This window comes from Carcharhinus amblyrhynchos, chromosome 1 (genome assembly GCF_965287045.1).
Source record: "Carcharhinus amblyrhynchos chromosome 1, sCarAmb.v2.hapA, whole genome shotgun sequence".
Lineage (NCBI taxonomy): Eukaryota > Metazoa > Chordata > Chondrichthyes > Carcharhiniformes > Carcharhinidae > Carcharhinus > Carcharhinus amblyrhynchos.
Window position 1 is genome coordinate 170,992,670 of NC_137324.1, and position 20,486 is coordinate 171,013,155.

The 20,486-nt window shown below is 42.4% G+C and overlaps 1 protein-coding gene across 2 annotated transcripts in view; it reads left to right on the plus strand.

Annotated features, from left to right (window-relative positions):
* tbck (TBC1 domain containing kinase) overlaps positions 1–20,486 on the plus strand; it is a 192,132-nt gene that overhangs the window by 31,817 nt on the left and 139,829 nt on the right. Inside the window, exons 7-15 of one of the 2 annotated variants that reach the window (XM_080195333.1) lie at positions 4,025–4,085; positions 4,164–4,225; positions 5,915–5,976; positions 7,493–7,641; positions 9,608–9,740; positions 10,468–10,567; positions 11,992–12,041; positions 14,738–14,867; positions 17,105–17,203. In XM_080195333.1, the coding sequence (XP_080051459.1) occupies positions 4,025–4,085; positions 4,164–4,225; positions 5,915–5,976; positions 7,493–7,641; positions 9,608–9,740; positions 10,468–10,567; positions 11,992–12,041; positions 14,738–14,867; positions 17,105–17,203 (846 nt within the window). The remainder of the gene's footprint in view (positions 1–4,024; positions 4,086–4,163; positions 4,226–5,914; positions 5,977–7,492; positions 7,642–9,607; positions 9,741–10,467; positions 10,568–11,991; positions 12,042–14,737; positions 14,868–17,104; positions 17,204–20,486) is intronic. The other variant, XM_080195341.1, reaches the window with a different exon arrangement.

A 20,486-nucleotide genomic window follows, 5' to 3' on the forward strand; every position in this document is an offset into this window, starting at 1 on the left:
TAATTTCAAAACCAGGTAAGTATCAACACCGTTTGGACCAAACAGATATTTCCGTGTATGAATTTCCATGTAAACCTATGTCACAGCATAAAATTGTTTAGCTCGAAGCAAAAGGGAAAATGCTGGAACATCTTAGCACATCTGACAACATCTGTAAGGAGAGAAAAGAGCTGAAGTTTTGAGTCCAGATTGGGTATCGAAGGGTCATCTGGACTTGAAACATCAGCTCTTTTCTCTCTTTACAGATGCTGCCAGACCTGCTGAGATTCTCCAGTATTTTCTCTTTTGATTTCAGATTCCAGCATCCGCAGTAATTTGTTTTTATATGGTCATTTAGCTCTCTGTGTATGGGCCTTTTCAGTGCACCCATTAGCAGCCAAATCATTGTAGTGGTTGAACTTCAAAAATAACCGTGTCTTTAAGATGCCCCGAGAATGCGAAAGGTGCAGTACAAATTTTATTAGAGGTATGAAGTGAGCTCTGACGCTAGTTCATCGTGGGAACAATGTAATGGGCACTTGTGATTAGACAATACAATTTGCAACCATTTATGTTTCATCAAATAGATTTTTGGGGTGGCAATTTTAGATTTGGGAACCACTTTTTTTCCCTTTGCCAGAAGTTGATTGTTCAGCTCGCGCTAAAGGAACTGTCTCCCACATCGTGTGCTCCAATAGGAGAAAAAAAATCTTCATGTTTAATTCACAAAACATTTTGAGTTCTTCTAAATCATCATCCTTTCCTCATTAGTTCCGTTTCATTGACCCCGCATGTATCGATGGCAGCAGAATTGAGGAATTGGATATAGTTTATAGAAAAGGATACTGAATAAATGCCAAAACGCAGTCGGATAAAATAATGATATGAAACAGAGACATTTACTCTCAAAAAAAGAGACCAAGGCAACTGAGCATGTGGTAAAGATTAGAGACAATTAGCGATGGAAGCAGTCGTGACATGGTGGATATATTCTAACCACATGTGGTATACCAGCCCAAGATGATTGCGTCTGAGGTTTGTTAATGCAGTAATCATTTTCCTTTCTGTTTTCCTGCACTACTTTTTTGATAATTGCTACGATATATTTTTAAATGGTATACATTAAATCAAAAATCATGGGACTTTTTTGATTAAATTGTGAGCTTTGTATTCATCATCTTGCTGTTCCAATGACAGCACACCATCGGGAGAGTCAACCTGTTCAACAATGTACTTATGTGTCCGATTCCCCGTTGCATCACACTGGACTGAATTTTCCAGTGTGCACTGTGACCATTTACAAGTTCCGACCCAAATGGTATTTGAATCCCACCCAATTGGGGCACCAGAGTCTGAGGATGGCCAGCAGACTCTCACTGGGAGAGATGGGCATTGCTGCTCCAGGTGGGGATTTTGAGGGTGCCTCAAGATGGAGCTGCCCTCTGAAGTCTTCTAAAATTGTTGAGAGTAAGTGTGGCCACCCCTGTTGGACCATCATTGGTGAGAATAAACCAGGGCTTCAGGAGGATGCAGGGTGGATTTAAAGGAGGTATTATTGAATCCCACGAAGCGACACCTGGAGATTGGCAGGCTCCAGAACTATGTGGTGGTGGTGGCAGGGAGGTGCTTTGATATCAGGAGATCTTTCTCTATTGGAAAATGGTCCCTAATTGGATCCTGAAGTGGTGTCATTACTGTCAGTCTCACTGGAGTGGGCTGCCAACTTCCCTCCCCACCCACCTTGGAGAAATCTCCCTGGAAGCAGGACCTTTTTGGGAGCCATCCTGACATGATACCTTCATTCCCATCTTCCTGACCCCACTTCCATCTCTGTAGGGCTGGGAATATTTAGCACATTACCTTTGCCTCGTTTCATCACCAAAGAACCAATTCAGTGAAAATCTTTCTTCAAATTACCATTGAAAATTCTGAATCCATCCACCAATTCTTGTCACTGTTTTATCATCGCTCAACTTCTAAGCATCCATGCTGTCTGTGATGTCAACCTGTCTGACATCAACTCTTGGATGACTTACAATTTTTTTCATTTAAACATACTAAAGTCTGAGTAACTCTCTTTATACTCTGGCTACTTATTTCACCCCTTTCTGCAGTGATTTTCTACAAGATATTGGCAGCCTCAGTGAACCCTGTTGTGAGCTTACAATATTCTCTCTTCTCTAGCACAAAGACTGTCTACTTCCACTTTAACAACATTGCCTATCTCTGACCCTGCCTCAGCCCATTGTTCCTGAAATCTTCATCAGTGCTTTTGTCTGTTTGCACTCCAGTTCAATCCTCTTCTGGTTGCTCTCCTATCCTCCACCCTCCACCAACGTTAGGTTGTCCAAATCTCTACTTATCTGATCCTACCCTACAGCTCGAACCACTCGCCCATCACCCCCTGTCCTCGCTGATGTGTCTTTGACTCCCGATCCCACAGACAGTCCAATTTAAAATTGTTATCTTTGTATTTAATTCCCTTCACGGCTTTACTTCCATCCTGTCTTTGTTACTTCCTCCAACCTTTCTAGACTCTCCTCCGCTAATCTTCTCTCCCCTACATTCCCTCCAATCTCCCTGTTCCTCCTACTCTGGCCTTCTGTGCATCAGTGGATCCCTTTGACCTACCAATGGTGTCATGCTTTTAGCTGCTTACCCACCATACTCTCTAATTCCCTCCAAAACCCCTCCATTTCAATCTCCTCCTTATGACCCTTCCAATCGGTAGATTCTCCTAATATCCCCTTCTTTGATTAGCATTTATTAATTTAAATAATCGCTGGATAGTGCAGAACTTGAGTATTGTTGAGAAAAAGAGGCATGCTTTTGAAGCTTTTCATCTTGCACTCATCAGAGCAATGCCAAATTTCAAAGGGTGCAACAATTTATACTGCATGAAAAAAGGGTGCTGATTGGTTTGGCAAGTGGGCTCTGATTGGTAGGGGCATTGTTATGGAGATTGCACAGGGGATTCTTCCTCAAACTTTTGTTTAAATTCAAAACAGACAAGTTAACTCTGGCCAAGGCGTTGTCTTGGGAGTGCCTATGTGACCATGGGATACTTTTCAATGCTAAAGATGAAATATAAATTAGAGTTGATGTTGTTTATTCTGTCAACGTCTTTCATAATCTTGAATACCTCTGTTGGATTTCAACTTGACTTGTCTGTTCTGAAGAAGACATAAGCACTTTGAGGCTTTCTTCATTACTTTAACCTCATTCCTGGTACTGTTCTATTGGACCTGTTCTGTATCCTTTCTGAGGATCTAATCTCCTTCCTATACTGGAATGATTAGCGATTGTATAAATTCAACATCACTTCCTTGATCTAGTATTTGGTGTGATTTTGTTTTCCCTCTTTGTAAAATGCAGAATTGTGTATTTTTTTGTCAGGTTTCTGTATAGCCACCTCCAAATACAGTTGCAGCTCAAGATCTCCTCTCTCCCTCCAATCTTAAAATATTTCCTCTCTTTTTCCGAGTCTATCTCACCCTAGTTGATGTCCCATGGCATTGCAGATGGGCAGCAAGAACAATTGTAGTGTTTAAGTGACCATTGGTTAGTCAGCAGGCAACAGTTCAGCCCCGGGCAAGCACATGAATTCTATGATAAAAGCAAAAAACTGCATTTGCTGGAATCTGAAACAAAAACAGAACATGCTGTAAAATCTCAGCAGGTCTGACAGCATCTGTGGAGAGAGAATAGAGCCAACATTTCTAGTCTGGATGACCCTTTGTCAGAGCGGATGGGAAGGAAAGGAGAGGATGCAGAATGTAGTGCTACAGTTGTAGCTGGGGTGTAGAGAAAGATCAACTTCAAATAAGGTACGTCCAGTCATAGCAAGTGGTAAGAATGGAAGGATTATGTCAGACTGCAAATGGCAATGGCAAACCACTGCAATACTGTGCAAAGCATAATCATGGGCCAATCCAATGGAAGTCTATGGTCATCTCTGCCCTCCAATGGTATCTGAAGGACAAGGATTGTAAATGAATCACAGACACATGGAGAAAAATCTGACTTGTGTATTTGTTTTGTTCAGGGTCATAAGCTGCTGCAGAATGTGGACATTTCTGAAAGGTTAAAGTTTATCCTGAACTTAGGTAAGCTCCCTTTTGCGATTGCTTTTTGTTGGTGACTTTGTTTCTTCATCCGGTACTTATTACAGGTTTGTTTTGCAGATTGTGTGGACGATATCCTGACTGTGATATCAGAAGAGCATGGCTGCTTGGAGATTACTATGGTTTGTGTCATTGAATTTAATTTTTGTAATGATTGCAAAGTAAACACTGATGTATTTTTGTTTAGTCGATTGTCTAACACGTATATACGAAGGAGAGTCCGGACATCGTCCCTACATTCCTTTTTTTTAATTCTCTCTCTCCAGTTTCCTCCTCTTCCTGCCATGATGCCAGGCCACTTTTGATTTCTCTCCTGAAGAATAGATTCAGAAAGAATGTTCCTGATGGTGGGGGAGTCCAGAACTAGCGGGTCATAGTTTGAGGATAAGGATAAACCTTTTAGGACTGAGGTGAGGAGAAATTTCTTCACCCAAAGAGTGATGGATGTATAGAATTCAGCACCACTGAAAGTAGTTGAGGCCAAAGCATTGTGTGATTTCAAAAATAAATTCAATAAAGCTATTGGAGCTAAAGGGATTAAAGGATATGGGGGGAAGGGGGGAATCAGGATGTTGATTTTGATGATCAGCCGTGATCAAAATGAATGGCGGAGCAGACTTGAAGGACCAAATGGCCTCCTGCTAGTTTCTACGTCTCTATAATTCTTGCCCCAGTCTGTATCCCAATTATTCAGCAGTCCTCGGCCTTCCTACTCTCTTACTGTTGTGCCAGGTGTGAACACCTCTTCAGTAAGCCCATAGCTGTTTCTAAGGCTCTTTCGGCAATCTCTAAAGGAGAATATCGGAGAATGTTGGAGAATATTTGGCTGTCTCCCTGCGAGCAACACCTTAACCCCGTCCTTCTCGGTATCTGCCCATCTTGACTTTCTTGAGGCTCTTTTTAAAAAGAAGCTCGTGAAGATTAGGTTAAGCTCAAAATTCCTGGAGTCGGGGAAGGGGGGGGAGTCCACCGAGTGTGTGGAAGCTTAATGAAGGAGAGCAATCCACCTATTAGAAAATTGGAGAAATATGCCATGAGGTGATGCACAGTGCCCACTTTAGATCACAAGGCCCATTCTTGTGACCCAGGATTAAGCCATTGTCTAGAAAATTGAACATTTGTCTAAATATATGATACTTTGATCCCTGGGATTGACTAGTATTGCTATTCTTACCTGAGAAATATTAAAGGTAGACCTGAGATTTGCAACAATGTTAACTCTAAACAGTCATGGAGATTTAAGCATGGAAATAGGCTCATCAGCCCAACTTGCCCATGCTGCCCACTTTTTACCACCAAGCTACTCCCAATTGCTTGCATTTTGTCCATACCCCTCCATAGCTATCTCACCCATGTAACTGTCTAAAAGCTTTTTAAAAGACAAAATTGTACCCGCCTCTGACTGCTTGTTCCAGACAGTCACCACCCTCTGTGTGAAAAAATTGCCCCTTTGGATCCTTTTGTATCTCTCCCCTCTCACCTTAAACCTATGTCGTCTAGTTTTAGACTTGCCCACCTTTGAGAAAAGTTGTTGACTATCTAGCTGGCCTATGCCCCTCATTATTTTATAGACAGCTATAAGATCATCCTTAAGCCTCCTATGCTGCAGGGGAAAATAGTTCCAGTCCATCCAGCCTCTGCTTATAACTCAAACCATCAAATCCTAATAACGTCCTAGTAAATTTTTTCCGTAAAGGTAACACATTTCTCTTATTCCATGCAAGACACTGGCTTATTTGTTTCCAAATGTGGATTTGACTTGCCCTGTGTGTACTTGTTGGTAAATAAAATGCTGTTTCATCTTGTCAAAGGATTTACCCAAAGATGTTCAAACACTGTTGAAAAAATGCCTGACCTTTCATCCATCCAGAAGGTAAGTGCCTTTGTAGCTTCAAAGCAAATTTCAGAATGTCAAATCCAGATGCATTCTCTCAAAGATAAAATAAAACAGAACTGACATTTGTACTGTAATTCTGATTTTCTGCGTGCAATCTACCCTTTGTGTGAATGTTTTCGTCAGGGAGGGTGACTTTCTTGCAGAGAAAGTGGGCATTTTCCTGATTTGGACACCCAGCATCTAAAGTGAGATTGATCTTAATTGCAGATCAAAATGCTGTCAACTCTTTCCCATGATGTGTCTTGCCTACAATCTTTGCCGCACTGGACATTTTCCATTTCCTACAACGATCTCCCTCTTGTGACAGTGGCAGTTAGGAACAGTCGGCACAGTAGTTAACTCTGCTGCCTCACATCTCCAGGGACTCGTGTTCAAATCTGGTCGTGTCTGTGTGGTGTTTGCACATTCTCCCTGTGTCTGCGCGAGTCTCCTTCCGGTGCTTCAGTTTCCTCCCATAGTCCAGAGATGTGAGGGTTAAAAGTAAACTTAAGTTTATTTATTAGTCACAGGTAAGGCTTACATTAACATTGCAATGAAGTTGCTGTGAAATTCCCCCAGTCACCATAGTCCGGTGCCTTTTCGGGTCAATGCAGCTAAACAGCACGTCTTTCAGACTGTGGAAGGAAACCAGAGCACCTGGAGGAAACCCATGCAGACACAGGGAGAACATGCAAATTCCACACAGACTGACTCAAATGGGAATTGAACCTGGGTCCCTGGTGCTGTGAAGCAGCAGTGCTAACCATTGTGCTACCATGCTGCCCCATTAGGTGGATTAGCCATGCTAAATTCACCCATTTGTGTCCCAAGATGTGTAGGTTAGATGGATTAGCCATGGGAAATGTGTGGGGTTACAGGGATAGGGCTGGGAAGAGATGCTTGTCAGAGAATCAGTGCAAACATGATGGGCTGAATGGCCTCTTTTGCACTGTGGGATTCTATGAGTCTCAGCTAATTTGAAAGTACCTGACTTGTATCGTGCAGAAATGTCCTCTGGCAATGTTTATAAATCTGAATACAAAAATGCATCCAAGGGCCTGGGCTGAATTGCATATCACACCCTTCTTCTCGACTTTCTGCAAGCAGTTACAAATGGAATGTAGAATAATGCTCCTTTCAAAATTTCATTTTATTTTTAAATGGGTCCTTCTCTTCAATTGGCATTCTTCTGAGATTATTGATTCCCTGCAACGTTAAACAGTGGGAAGAGAACTTCCCGTCATTGAAATCACACATTGCTCGAAGTAGGGACAGCCAAAGTTGTTTTTAAAAGTTTGTCTGCTGTGTAAAATTTATCACAGCATTCTTCTATCCATCTACACTGGAATATTCCACAAAATATACTTGCATTCAAACAGTGAAATAATCAGGTGAGAAAAGTGTTCTTTGTTGAAGTTATAATTCACTGCTTTGCCGATGTTATCATTCGCTGAAAGGTTACTGCGTTCCTGTGTGTAATGTTGGTGTGTTTTGGAATCTGTTTGCATGGTAGGCCCAGTCCAGCTGAATTGCTGCAAGACAATTTATTCAGTGAAGTTTCTGCTTTGTATAAACCGTTCCGCAAGCCCGATGGTCTCTTTTCATCCTCTCTCCGCTGTGCCGATCTCGTCATCCCTGAGGACCTGAGAACATTCTGTAAGGGTAATGAAACTTTTGGAATTCTTTAATCTATCAGAGTTCTGTGTTTGTCATATTGGATGTTGTGTACAACATCCAATATACCTATATCACCTGCCTTTCCGGGCCCTACTGCTTACAGGGAGTATGTGGGAACAACCTTGAAGTGTTATACAGGAGAGCAAAACACTAACTATAATGTCAATGCATACTTCAGTAACTCTGATTAATTAAGTGATGCTTCCTGCCGAACGAAATTTTGAGGCACTGATTCTTCCTGAGTCAGAGCTCCACATCTTGAGGTGAATGTTTTATGAATTTTTTTGATGTAAATATTGATTCTTGTGCCGGTCCAATTACGTTGCGGCAGGCTGACAGTCTGCTCACATTGTCATGTTGTTGTGGAAACGAGGCTGGAGCACTGAAGAGGTCACTCTCAACAAGATACGCTGGTCTGCGTATCTGTCTACTGTACTGAATGCAGGACAAGCGGTTACTTTTCTACAGTTGTTGAGGAGCATTCTGTCGCGCAACTTGGTGATGGAAACAGGACCGATGCTTCCTGAGCATCTCCAGACTTGTGCCAAGTTTTCTAGTCATGATTACCATTTCCATGGCCAAGGTAGATGGGATGTGGTTCTCAAGCCAAGGAGCCGAGCATTTTTAATTGAGTGTCTACAGCATTATGCTGCCCCTTTCTCCATCAAACAAAAATGTCCTGGCTTTATGCTCAATGAGGGAAGAGAAGCATTAAGGGCAGCCTTTTTAATTTAACTTATCTCCCTCATTGAAAATAATAAGCTTGTTTGGTGCAAGTGTCAAGTTTGTTATCCTTATACACAGATATTTGAAGTAAAAACAGAAAATAAAGTTTATTTATTTATTAGTCACAAATAGGCTTACACTGCAATGAAGTTAATGTGAAAATCCCTTAGTCACCACATTCCAGCACCTGGTTGGGTACACTGAGGGTGAATTTAGCATGACCGACGCACCTAAGCAGCACATCATTCAGACTGTGGGAGGGAACCGGAGCACCCGGACGAAATCCACGCAGACTTGACCCAAGATGGTAATTGAACCTGGGTCCCTGGGGCTGTGAGGCAGCAGTGCTAATCACTGCCACAGTACCACTGTGCTGCCCATGTTGTGCTGTGGAGAGATGGAGGTAGGGTTAAAGTTTTAAATTGTGACCCATTGTCGCCAGTTCTGAGGAAAAAAGAGACATTTAATACAAAATAAAGTTTTTTAAAAAAATGTTGATCTTGAGAGCTATTTTAAGTTGTAAGTTAGTGAAATGGTGAGCTAGGTAAGCCAGAAGTATTAGGCTGTGTACTAAAAAGCAGTGATGAATAATCTACAGCACAGGAGGTCCAGACATTGTGTTTCCCACTCCCCACTATTCTCCTCATAGCCTGTCAAATTTTTCCTTATAATGTCTTTATCCAGTTCCCCTTTAAAAGTTACTATTGAATCTTGCTTCCATTGCCCATTCAAGCAGTGCATTCCTGATCATAAAAGAACTCTTATAAAAAAGGAATACAAACCAAATTTATGCACCTTGGCCTCGTATTTTCACCCCTTTTTAACCCAGGAACAGCTACACTGAAGAACAGAAACATCTCAACTGCCCAAAGTTCCCTTCAGAATCTCAACATCATAGTCAATTGTTGTACAAATCTTTATAGCTGTTGCTCTAGAATGCTGAACTATGGCGGAATTTTACCGGCACTTCCAGCCAAGGTTCATACTATCCCGCCTGAGGCCAATGCCCGTTTTCCGAGCCTCACCCGCCCCCAGAATCGGGGTGGGCACGCTGGTAAAATTCCGGCCTATATCTTGAAGTAGTTGTTTTGGGGATTCAAGTAGTGGCAAATGAGGGAATTGTACATGATGGTTGTAAGCTCTCAAAATTGATCAGGCTTGCAGTCCACAGAATTCCCCAACGTATGGTTTTATTTACACGCTTTAACATGTTTTTCAAATGAAGATGAAGACTATCTTTCTGAAAGATCTGTCGATGAAGTCTATTACCTGTGGTGCTTGGCTGGAGGGGACTTGGAGAAGGAACTTACACTCAAAGGAATCATTCGTTCCAAACCGCCAATTTGTACATTGTCAAAGTAAGTTGAAAGATTGCTCCTAAACCACCAAATCTCATCTACTTCTTGTCTGTCAGTTGAGCATGCTTTATACTACGTCAGAAATTGATCTGACAATCGCTGTGAGCTACATCTTTTGAGCAGTGCGATTGTGTCAGGAAGATTCCCCTTTGTCTTGCCCCTTTCCCCAGTTTCTTGAGGTGAAAGATTATTGTAAACAAAGTTTGATTTTTTTTGCTTTTTTTTTGAAGAGGGATTTTGACCAATCACTTAGGAATAATACAAAATGAAGAAAACATTTAGCAGGTCATCTATGGAGAGCTAAACAAGATTAGCTTAGGAGTGAGCAATCCTTCAGGCTGCAGGACGAATTAAGTTGTTTTTAACTTTTGAGGGCTGTGTACATGAATGGAATTGTGTAAACAACAGCTACCACTAAAATTTATATTAACATTTATTGTATAAAGAATCCTCGAATTTACTAAATTAGGTGAGTAATCATCTGCCGCCATCTGAATTACAAGACCATAATAATGCTCGTAGAACCCCCTCCAGTGCAGAAGGAGGCCATTTGGCCCATTCCGTTTGCACCAACCTGGTATCTGTGGGGAGAGAAACAGAGTTAATATTTCATCAGGACTTGAAGCTGTTTCTGTCTCCACAAATGCTGAGTACTTCTGTCAGTTTCTGCTTTTATTCCTGTTTACGAAATAACAGGTTGTAACTGTGAATCTGGTCACATTTTAAGCTTTATCTTGGAAGATGGAGAAAGCTTTGGGCAAGTACGGGATCGAAGTTTCCTCCTGGATGATACCACACTGACGCTATCATTGTGCCAACTCAGGAATGTAAGTGTTGAAATGTTTCTTTCAATGTGTTTGTGAGTTTTTAAAAAAAAATTGAATCCTACTAAAATTGTTGACTGAAATTTGAACTGTAATTATTGCATGGAGTGAAGATCTTCATTAGCGCTGGTTTTCTATGTGTTACACATAGATGTTCAGGGTGTGCCAGTGTCAGTGCATAGGTCAGACCTAAGAATGAATTCTGCTTATTAGCAAGTTGACTGTTACCTTTCTTTTGCTGGGACCTTTCATATGCCTGCTGGTGTTAAGTTGTGATCAATTTATTCTCTTGATCAATGTTATAGATTGCGTTCTGTTTCTTTTCCAGATAAGATAATAGCTGGCAGTAGGAATGTTCTCTTGTTTGCAGAGGTGTTAATGTGGTTTTACTGTTTCAAACTTTTTCAAAAGTTCTGGGTGACTATATGAGAGCAATATCTTGGGCAGTGTGGTTACATCCCAGTGTCCGATGGTGATCAGCGTGTCTTATAGTTTGAAATAAAAATCCCCTCCTTTTTATGTTTCTGGCATTTCTAAACGCACAAACAGACATGGGAATTATTGGGTGTTTTCCCAGCTCATTTGGACATTTAACACAAACCACTTAGCCCCACAGATCACATCACCTCATGCCTCCTTTGTCTGAACGTGGACAGGTAATTGGTCCCTGCTGTTTGCCAATGGGACTGAATATAACTGGCCAATGAAATGTAACATAGGGAACGCTATTATGGTGGTTGTGTTACTGAACTGAATCCAGACTCTCAATCAAATGGAAATTGACTGTGTGGAGGTAGTGATTTAATGGCAGTGAGTGTCCTTTTTGGGCTGTTTCAGGAGACGATAAAAGGACTTGCACTGAAATAAACTAGATGGTAATGATTGATAAATTTGATGTGGTAGAACTTTTCCTTTTGCATTCACGTCACAAGAAATAGAAGCAGGAATAGGCCACCAGGCCCTTCAAGCTTGCCCCACCATTCAATGCGATCACGCTGGCCTCAACTCCTTTTCTGTGCCATTTCTGCATGGCCCTCTTATCCCCAATTGATGAAATATTTATCCACCTTCATTTTGAATACTTCAATATGTCAGACACCAGTTGGTAAACGTCGGGTGTCCAGTGACCCCTTCCCACCCCCCCACCCCACCTTTTAAAGATTTTCTGCAAAATATCAGAAGCTCAACTGAAAACACAGTTAGATTGATAAACTGAATGCTTCTTATAATGCACACAATATTTCCATACCTGGTTTTCCTCACACGCTCAGTAACCAGTGTGTCTGCTCAAAACATTTGGCTAATGAACCTCTCCTGGCTTAACAGTGCAACTCTGGAGGCTGGACTTCCTGGTTCACCATCCGATGGTTTGCATATCAGGATAGCAAGAAGTGTTAATCTGGTATTTCCATCTGCTTGTTTTGTAGAGATTGAAAGATGTCGCTGGAGAAGCATTTTATCCCTTGCTGGAAGATGAGTGAGTAAATATATTATCTGATTTTAGAAAGGATATTATTAAACTAGAAAGTGTATAGAAAAGATTTACAAGGATGCTACTGGGACTTGTTGGTTTGAGTTATAAAGAAAGGCTGGATAGACTGGGACTTTTTTCCCTGGAGCATAGGAGCCTTCGGGGTGATCTTATAGAGATCTATAAAATAATGAGGGGCATAGATCAGTCATAGTCAATAAAATAAAAGCAAATTACTGTGGATGCTGAAATCAGAAACCAAAAGAGAAAATGCTGGAAAATCTCAGCAGGTCTTGTAGCACCTGTAAGGAGAGAAAAGAGCTGACGTTTTAAGCCCAGATGACCTTTATTCAAAGTTAGATAGCCAACTTCTTTTCTCAAATGTAGGGGAGTGTAAAACTAGAGGACATATGTTTAAGGTGAGAGGGGGGAGATACAAAAGGGTCCAGAGGGGAATTTGTTTCACAAGAGGGTGGTGAGTATCTGGAACAAGCTGCCAGAGGTGGTGGTAGAAGCGGGTACAATTTTGTCTTTTAAAAAGTGTTTAGACAGTTACATAGCTAAGATGGGTATAGAGGGATATGGGCCAAACGTGCCCAATTGGGAGTACCGTAGTGGTTTAAAAAAAGGGTGGCATGGGCGAGTTGGGCTGAAGGGCCTGTTTCCATGCTGTAAACCTCAATGATGCTATCTACAATTAATTATTACCCGGATTGATTGATTGGATTTATTATTGTCGCATGCATCAGTAAACAGTGAAAAGAATTGTTTCTTGTGTGCTATACAGACAAAGCATACTGTTCATAGAGGAGGAAAAGAGAGGGTGCAGTTGTAGAGGTGTAGTTTAGTCAATGAGATGGGGAGGTAGGTGGAATCAGAAACCTTGGTCTAAAGCTCAATGTTTGTGGGAAATTGGGAACTTTCTCCCACAATGCTCGTTCAATAGATGTAGAGAAAGGGTGGATAAACTAATTTTTGGTACAGATGAACCAATATCAAACTTGATGGTGGATCAGACTCAAGGAGCTGAATTTCCCACTCCCTGATCCATGTTCTTTCTGCTCGAGTGTCCTTTGGGTTGTTTTAACTCACTCTGATTGTTTTTAAAATTCATAATTTATTTTTATTTTCCTGGCAGGATGAGCACTTGCTGGTTCCCCATTGCTGTTGAGCAGGAGGTTGGGAGCCACCTATAATGAAGTGCATACTCGGCCATTTTAGAGGGTAGTTCAAAGTCATGTTTGTAGAATTCATAAGATCCCTAGAGTACAGAAGGAGGCCATTTGGCCCATCAAGTCTGTGCTGACCACAATCCCACCTAGGCCCTATTCCATAACCCCACACATTTACCCTGCTAATCCCCTTCACTATGGTCAATTTAGCATGGCAAATCAACCTAACCTGCACATCTTTGGACTGTGGGAGGAAACCGGAGCACCTGGAGGAAACCCATGCAGACACGGGGAGAACATGCAAACTCCACACAGATAGTGACCTGAGGCCGAAATTGAACCTGGGTCCCTGGTGCTGTGAGGCAGCAGTGCTGACCACTATGACACTGTACTGCCCACTCTATATCCACTTCCTTATTTTTCTACCCTTCTAGACCACTCTCTTCTATCATCATGCCTCCTTTCACTTCCCACTTCTCTGGTACTCTCCCTCCCAAATGCCAACGCCAATCCCTTTCAGACTCCCAGACCATCATTCTCTCTTGCTGTTGCTCTGCAGCCTCCAGCTTCCCCACTGCTGCTCTTGATATCCTCCAAAGAGATGATCGAGGTGCACAAGCCCTGGCTCATCATGAACAGCAACCTCAATTGCCCCCATCTTCAGCGACAGATTTACAATGAAACACATGCGCACACTGTGTGCCGGGGCCTCCAGATGGCAATGGTGCCCAAAAACAAATGAGTTACGAAACGCTCCTTCCTATTTGTTTGAAGCCGAACGGAGTTTCCTCCTATTGAACCCAACCGTGAGATATTGACAAAAGAAATACGAGGACCATGGGTGTCAAATTAAACTGATGACCCAGACTTTCCAGCACATGCATGACTGACAGCCAGTTAAAACATGTGTGAAGTTGTTCAACCGATCACAGGCTGACTGTTCCATGCGTTGGCTGCTGATAGTGAGCCATTGTGGGCCAGAATAAGAAAGGGAAGTTCTCTTAAATTCTATTCAAAATCACTGTCCTGTGACAACAATCTCAAAGCCTTTTATCCTATTGATTGGCAGAGGAGCACAACATGGATAGTGATGGGTCATAGCCACATTTGACATGTTCATTATTAAGTTTGCTGATGGCTCAATCTGTTGACTGTAATACATCTTGAAGTTCTGATTTGGCTTTTATTCAGCAGAGAATGAGAGGAGTAGCTCATGCAAGCCCAAAGGCCCAATGTGGAAACACAGGTGAAAATAGCTGCTTCCAGGGCTTGCTTCCTAAAATTAGGGGACCCACATGGGTTCTATGTGATGCATCTCAGATAGCTTAGATCCAAATCAACGCAAACTGTAGCCAGTTTCGAAGACATTTCAGCTTTATCCTTGTTGGATTACATGTATGCAGCATCATAGAAACAGGCTATTCTACTCAATGATTTTTGCCAGTGTTTATGCTCCATACGAGTTTCCTCACGACCTGTTGAAAGTCAATTGCTCTTCAAATGTATAATATCTATTCATTTATTTTCTAGGCAGTCAACTATATCACCTTCCAACAGCAATCATGAGCTCACTGCAGCAGCCACACTGCCCCTTATTATACGAGAGAGAGACACTGAATACCAGCTACACCGAATTGTACTCTTCGACAGGCTGTTAAAGGTAAGATTGAAGTCTGGTTAGCAAGTCCTGGACTGAAATTGAAGCCTTTAACCAATTTAAATCTGATGTTTTCATATTGTTGTGTAATCTGTGATAAAAGGGGAGATAAAGTATTGTCCTGCCAGTTAAGCACAGATATATTGTACAAGTTGATATTTACTACAGAAAATGTGAATACTCGGATCTTCTGTATAATTGCAATATGAATCTACGTCATCCTATTTTGTGCTTTTCCTCCTGCTCTGCATCTTGAGCCATGTGCTTCCTGGAGCTCAGGATGGGTGAGGTGTTACAACCGCTTGTGGTCTGTTGTCCTCTCTCTCGTCTTGCTGAGAGATTGAGATGGGGCATGCCACGAAGGTCGGTGGTGTTGTGGATGGTCTGGAAGGATGTCAAAAGTTGCAGCAGGACATAAATAGGATGCAGGACTGGGCGGAGAAGTGGCAGATGGACTTCAACGCGGATAAATGTGTGGTCGTCCATTTTGGCAGAACCAACGGGATGAACGAGTACACTATCAAGGGCAGGAGTCTTAGTAGTGTTGAAGAGCAGAAGGATCTTGGGGTCCGGGTCCACAGGACTCTTAAATCGGCCTCGCAGGTGGAGGAGGTGGTCAAGAAGGCGTATGGTGTACTGGCCTTCGTTAATCGAGGGATTGAATTTAGGAGTCGGGAGGTAATGCTGCAACTTTATAAGACCCTTGTCAGGCCTCATTTGGAGTACTGTGCGCAGTTCTGGTCGCCTCACTATAGGAAAGACGTAGAAGCTATTGAAAGGGTACAGAGGAGATTTACAAGGATGTTGCCTGGACTGGGAGGCATGCCTTATGAAGTTAGGTTGAGGGAGCTGGGTCTCTTTTCCCTGGAGAGACGAAGGTTGAGAGGCGACCTGATAGAAGTTTATAAAATGTTGAGAGGAATAGATAGGGTGGATTCTCAGAGGCTATTTCCCCGGGTTGAAATGGTCGCTACGGGAGGACACAGATTTAAGGTGCGGGGAGGAAAGTACAGAAGTGATGTTAGGGGTAAGTTTTTCACTCAGAGGGTGGTGAGTGAATGGAATCGGCTGTCGTCAGTGGTGGTGGAGGCGAACTCGCTGGGGTCTTTTAAAAGACTTCTGGATGAGTATATGGGGTTTTATGGGATTGGGGGTTATAGATAGGTCTATAGATTGGTAGGTGTTGATGTGATCGGTGCAACTCGTGGGCCGAAGGGCCTGTTTGTGCTGTAGTGTTCTATGTTCTATGGGGAAATTGATCTTACTGCTGTTCTGGTGTACATTAGCCACCTATTTCACCACATAACAATGACTGTTACACATCTAGGATTTTGACACACTGTGATGTCCTGTGAACATGAAAAAGATGATATAAATCCAAGTTTTATTTTTCATTTCTCCACAAACATCACAAAACCTGACACAGTGATGACAGTTCAATAACATTTATTTTTGTGAGGTGGTTTGAATATGGTGCCATCTAATTGCAAGACTCTTTTTTTGCTTTTTGCCAACGTTTCTTTGAAACAAATCCGCAGAGATGATCTATGTCCACCCGTTGCCAGCCCAAGCCTCGTACCCAACCCACCTCCACCCTATCTTAACCACTGTGGAGCAACTTTTTGCTGTCTGATTCATTTCTCATGATAACGTGCTGGTGATTGTGAATTTAGCAAGTGTGAGACCATGAATGTGAACGGCAAACCTACTTCTGGGTGCTGTGAAATCATAGAATCCCTACAGTACAGAAGGAGGCTATTCACCCCTTAAGTGTCTGCACTGACAACAATCCCACCCCAAGTCCTTTCCCTACAACCCCACACGTTTACTCTGCTAATCCCTTTAACCTACACATCCTGGGATGATTTAACATAGCCAATCAACCCAGCCCATGCATCTTTGGACTATGGGAGGAAACCGGAGCACCCAGAGGAAACCCAGGCAGATGTGAGGGGGAACCTGCAGGCTCCACACAGACACTGACCCAAGCTGGGAATCAAATCCCGGTCCCTAGTGCTGTGAGGCAGCAGTGCTAACCACTATGCCACCATGCCGTCCACATATTGGGGTTCTAACACCGATTGCCTCCTGCTGAACTTCACAACTTAAAATCTATTTAAGCAAATGGATAGGAAGAAGACAGTGATTGTAAAAGGTGTGAGAAAAATGGAGCAAAGTTTGAGATCAGGACGCTGAGACAGCTGTTGAGTTCCTCATCTATCTTATTTCCTTTCCTTCAGGCATATCCGTACAAAAAGAATCAAATTTGGAAAGAAGCAAGGGTGGACATTCCTCCACTGGTGAGAGGTTTGACCTGGGCTTCACTGCTGGGAGTGGAGGTAAGAGCAAAATAACTTTTAAAAAAAAAAGTTTCATTCTTCTGCTTCCTAATGAATTGGGAACCAGTGGAGTTCCTCAGTGGATTCTTCAGCATTTGGAGGACATAGCGTATTGGCACATGAAGCTGTGTGTTACAGCTGTCACGTTGTAATCCCTGAATCAGCTGCTGTCCTTGATCCAAGAAAATGCATTGGCACATGATAAAAAGAAAGAAAGGTATCTCATTGCAATGCAGTTGGCCCTGTGAAGGGCTGAAGGCTCATTAATCTTTTTTGCTGTTCAAACAAATCCTATTTGACACCATTTCATCAATTCCATAGAATCCCTACAGTGCAGAAGGAGGCCATTTGGTCCATCGAGCCTACACTGACTCTTCAAAAGAGTATCTTACCCAGGACTCATCTCCCTGCCCTATCCCCATTATCCCACACATTTACCAAATTTAATCCACCTAACCTACACGGCTTTGGATTAACAAAATAAAAAAGATAGATAAGGGCAGTTGGACTAAAATTAAGTGACTTTTTTAGACACTGGATTGTTCGGACATGTCCATTCCATTGTTTGTTCATCAATCTCCTCTTGTATACGGGGAGTCTAGAATCAAGTGTAAATTTCCTGTGAAAGAGGGTGAGAAGCTGGGGGAATTGTTCCAGTGGCAGAGGTAACAGTCTCTACTTAAAAATAACAGCAGTGTGCATAATTTTAATGCAGTACTCTAATTTGGTAAAGTTCATACTTAAAAGTTGGGAATCGGGAAATTTTAATGGAAAATAGTTGGCAGGAAGCGCATGTATGTGTGAGATTGTCAATAGATAGACTGTGGCACAGTGGTTAGCACTGCTGTCCATAGAATCCCTATAGTGCAGAAGGAGGCATTTGGCCCATCGTCTGCACTGACAATGATTTCACCCAGATCCTATCCCTGTAACCCCACCTATTTACCCTGTTAATCCCCCCTGACACTAATGGACAATTTAGCATGGCCAGTCCACCTAACCTGGACATCTTTGGACTATGAAAGGAAACTCACTATGCAGACTATGGGAGAACGTGCAAACTCCCCACGGATAGTGACCCAAGCCGGAAACCGAACACAGGCCCCTGGCACTGTGAGGCAGCTGTGCTAACCGCTACGCCACTGTGCCGCTCATCTCACAGTGCCAGGGACTTGGGTTTGATTCCTGGCATGGGTCACTGTCTGTGAGGAGTCAGCATGTTTTCCCCATGTCTGCGTGCATTTCCTCCGGGTGCTCCAGTTTCCTCCCACAGAACGTAAGATGTGCTGGTTAGGTGAGTCAGCGATGCTAAATTGCCCCTCAGTGTACCTGAACAGGTGCTGGAGTGTAGTGACAAGGGGATTTTCACAGTAACTTCATTACAGTGTTAATGTAAGCCTACTTGTGACACTAATAACTAAATGTAATCATTCTTCAATCTCCTCTTGAGTCAAAGCCACTAATTGTTGCTGTTCGTTTGCTCGTGAGTCAGCCCATGATTTGCATTGGTAGCACTCTTACCTCAGCACAGAATTTGAGGCTGACACTCCAGTACAATGTTGAGCAGGTGCTGCACTGTCAGAGATGCTGTCTTTTGGATGAGAGGATAAAGTGAGGCGCTGTCTGCCTTTCCTGGCATGATTTCCAGGAAGAGCAGGGGAGTTAGCTTGGTTGTCTTGGCCAGTGGGAGCTTATGGGAGCTTGCTGTACACAAATTGGCTGCCAGGTTTCTTGCATTACAACAGTGATTACACTTTTAAATAGCAGCAAAGAGCTTTGAGATATCTGACCATGGAAGGTACTATAAAGAAGCAAGTCTTTTAACTATTGTAATTGTTGTTGAATTTATTTTGTCTGAAATAACAACAGTGGGTATAACTGCACTCAGACAAAGCCCAGTGTCATATGCCCAGCACACATTTGGACTAGTCTTTGCTTTTATTATTATTTTTACTTTTGTATAAAAGTATATAAAAATAAATGAATATATTTTAAAATTGATATCTAATAATTATGAAATATGCATCAGTAAATAAGTTGTAAGTATATTCAAGACAGAACAACAGTTTTTTGGGGTACCATGGAATCAACAGATAGGGGTATTGAGCAGGAAGGTGGAGTTGATGCAGTAATTCGACCACAATCTTATTCAAGAGTAGAATGGCCTCCTCCTCCTATTTCTTGTGTTCCAATGTTCTTGTGTCAAGTCTAATTAACTTTTCTATCGCTAGTACTCAGTGCATCTATCTGTCTCTAATATTGTTAGAAGCTTTACACCATCTCACACTCTGGCCATCGCAGCTGAATACAAATATTTGAACCAAAGGAAGTCATCTGGGTTGTGCAAGCTCTCCAGAAATAGAAACTATTAGAGCCATAATGCCTGCAGCTTCTTAGTTAGCTTGTCCATTGTCACCTTATCAAGAAAACTTTGTGGTGTTAAGTGACACACACCAACATGAGTAGCAGAATAATATGTCATGTTTGATGCTGTGCATTATTCTGTCCCTTATAAAGAAATGTATCCTGTGGCTTGGAATTCTAAACACTCCAAACTGGGAAACTAACAACAGCTGATCAACTAAAAGCTCACGACTCAAAAATAGTGCCTGGATATAAAGTGATGACATGAAGTTACACCGAGACTTTTCCTAACTTCCATTGCAGCTACCTTTCCGTTAGTGGAAAATTCCAGCAAAAATAACAGCAAATCTTCCCTCTGTTATGATCCAGGTCAGAGACTCCAAGGTGTTTTACAAAGGGCACCCTACCCATAAGTTTTGCCCTTTGAATAGGGCACAGATGAACACAAAATGTTTCACTCCAGGTATGATTCAAGGCAGCACGGTGGTTAGCACAACCACGGTGGTTAGCCTCACAACCCCAGAGACCCAGGTTCAATTCAGTTGGGTCACTGTCTGTGTGCAGTCTGCACGTTCTCCCCATCTCTGCGTGAGTTTCCTCCGGGTGCACTGGTTTCCTCCCACAGTACAAAGATGTGCGGGTTAGGTAGATTGGCCATGATAAATTGCCCTTTACTGTCAGGGGGAGTAGCTAAGGTAAATGCATGGGGTTACGGGAATAGGGCCTGGGAGGAGATGTGATTGGTGCAGACTCAGTGGGCCAAATGGCCTCCTCCTGCACTGTAGCATTCTATAATTCTATGACCCACTAGGGAGCTTTTATCAAACAAAGTTTATTTAAGAACACAGTTAACATATAGTAAGAAAATTAACATAAACTTTACCAATTACAAAACAAAACAAACATGATATTGTATAAA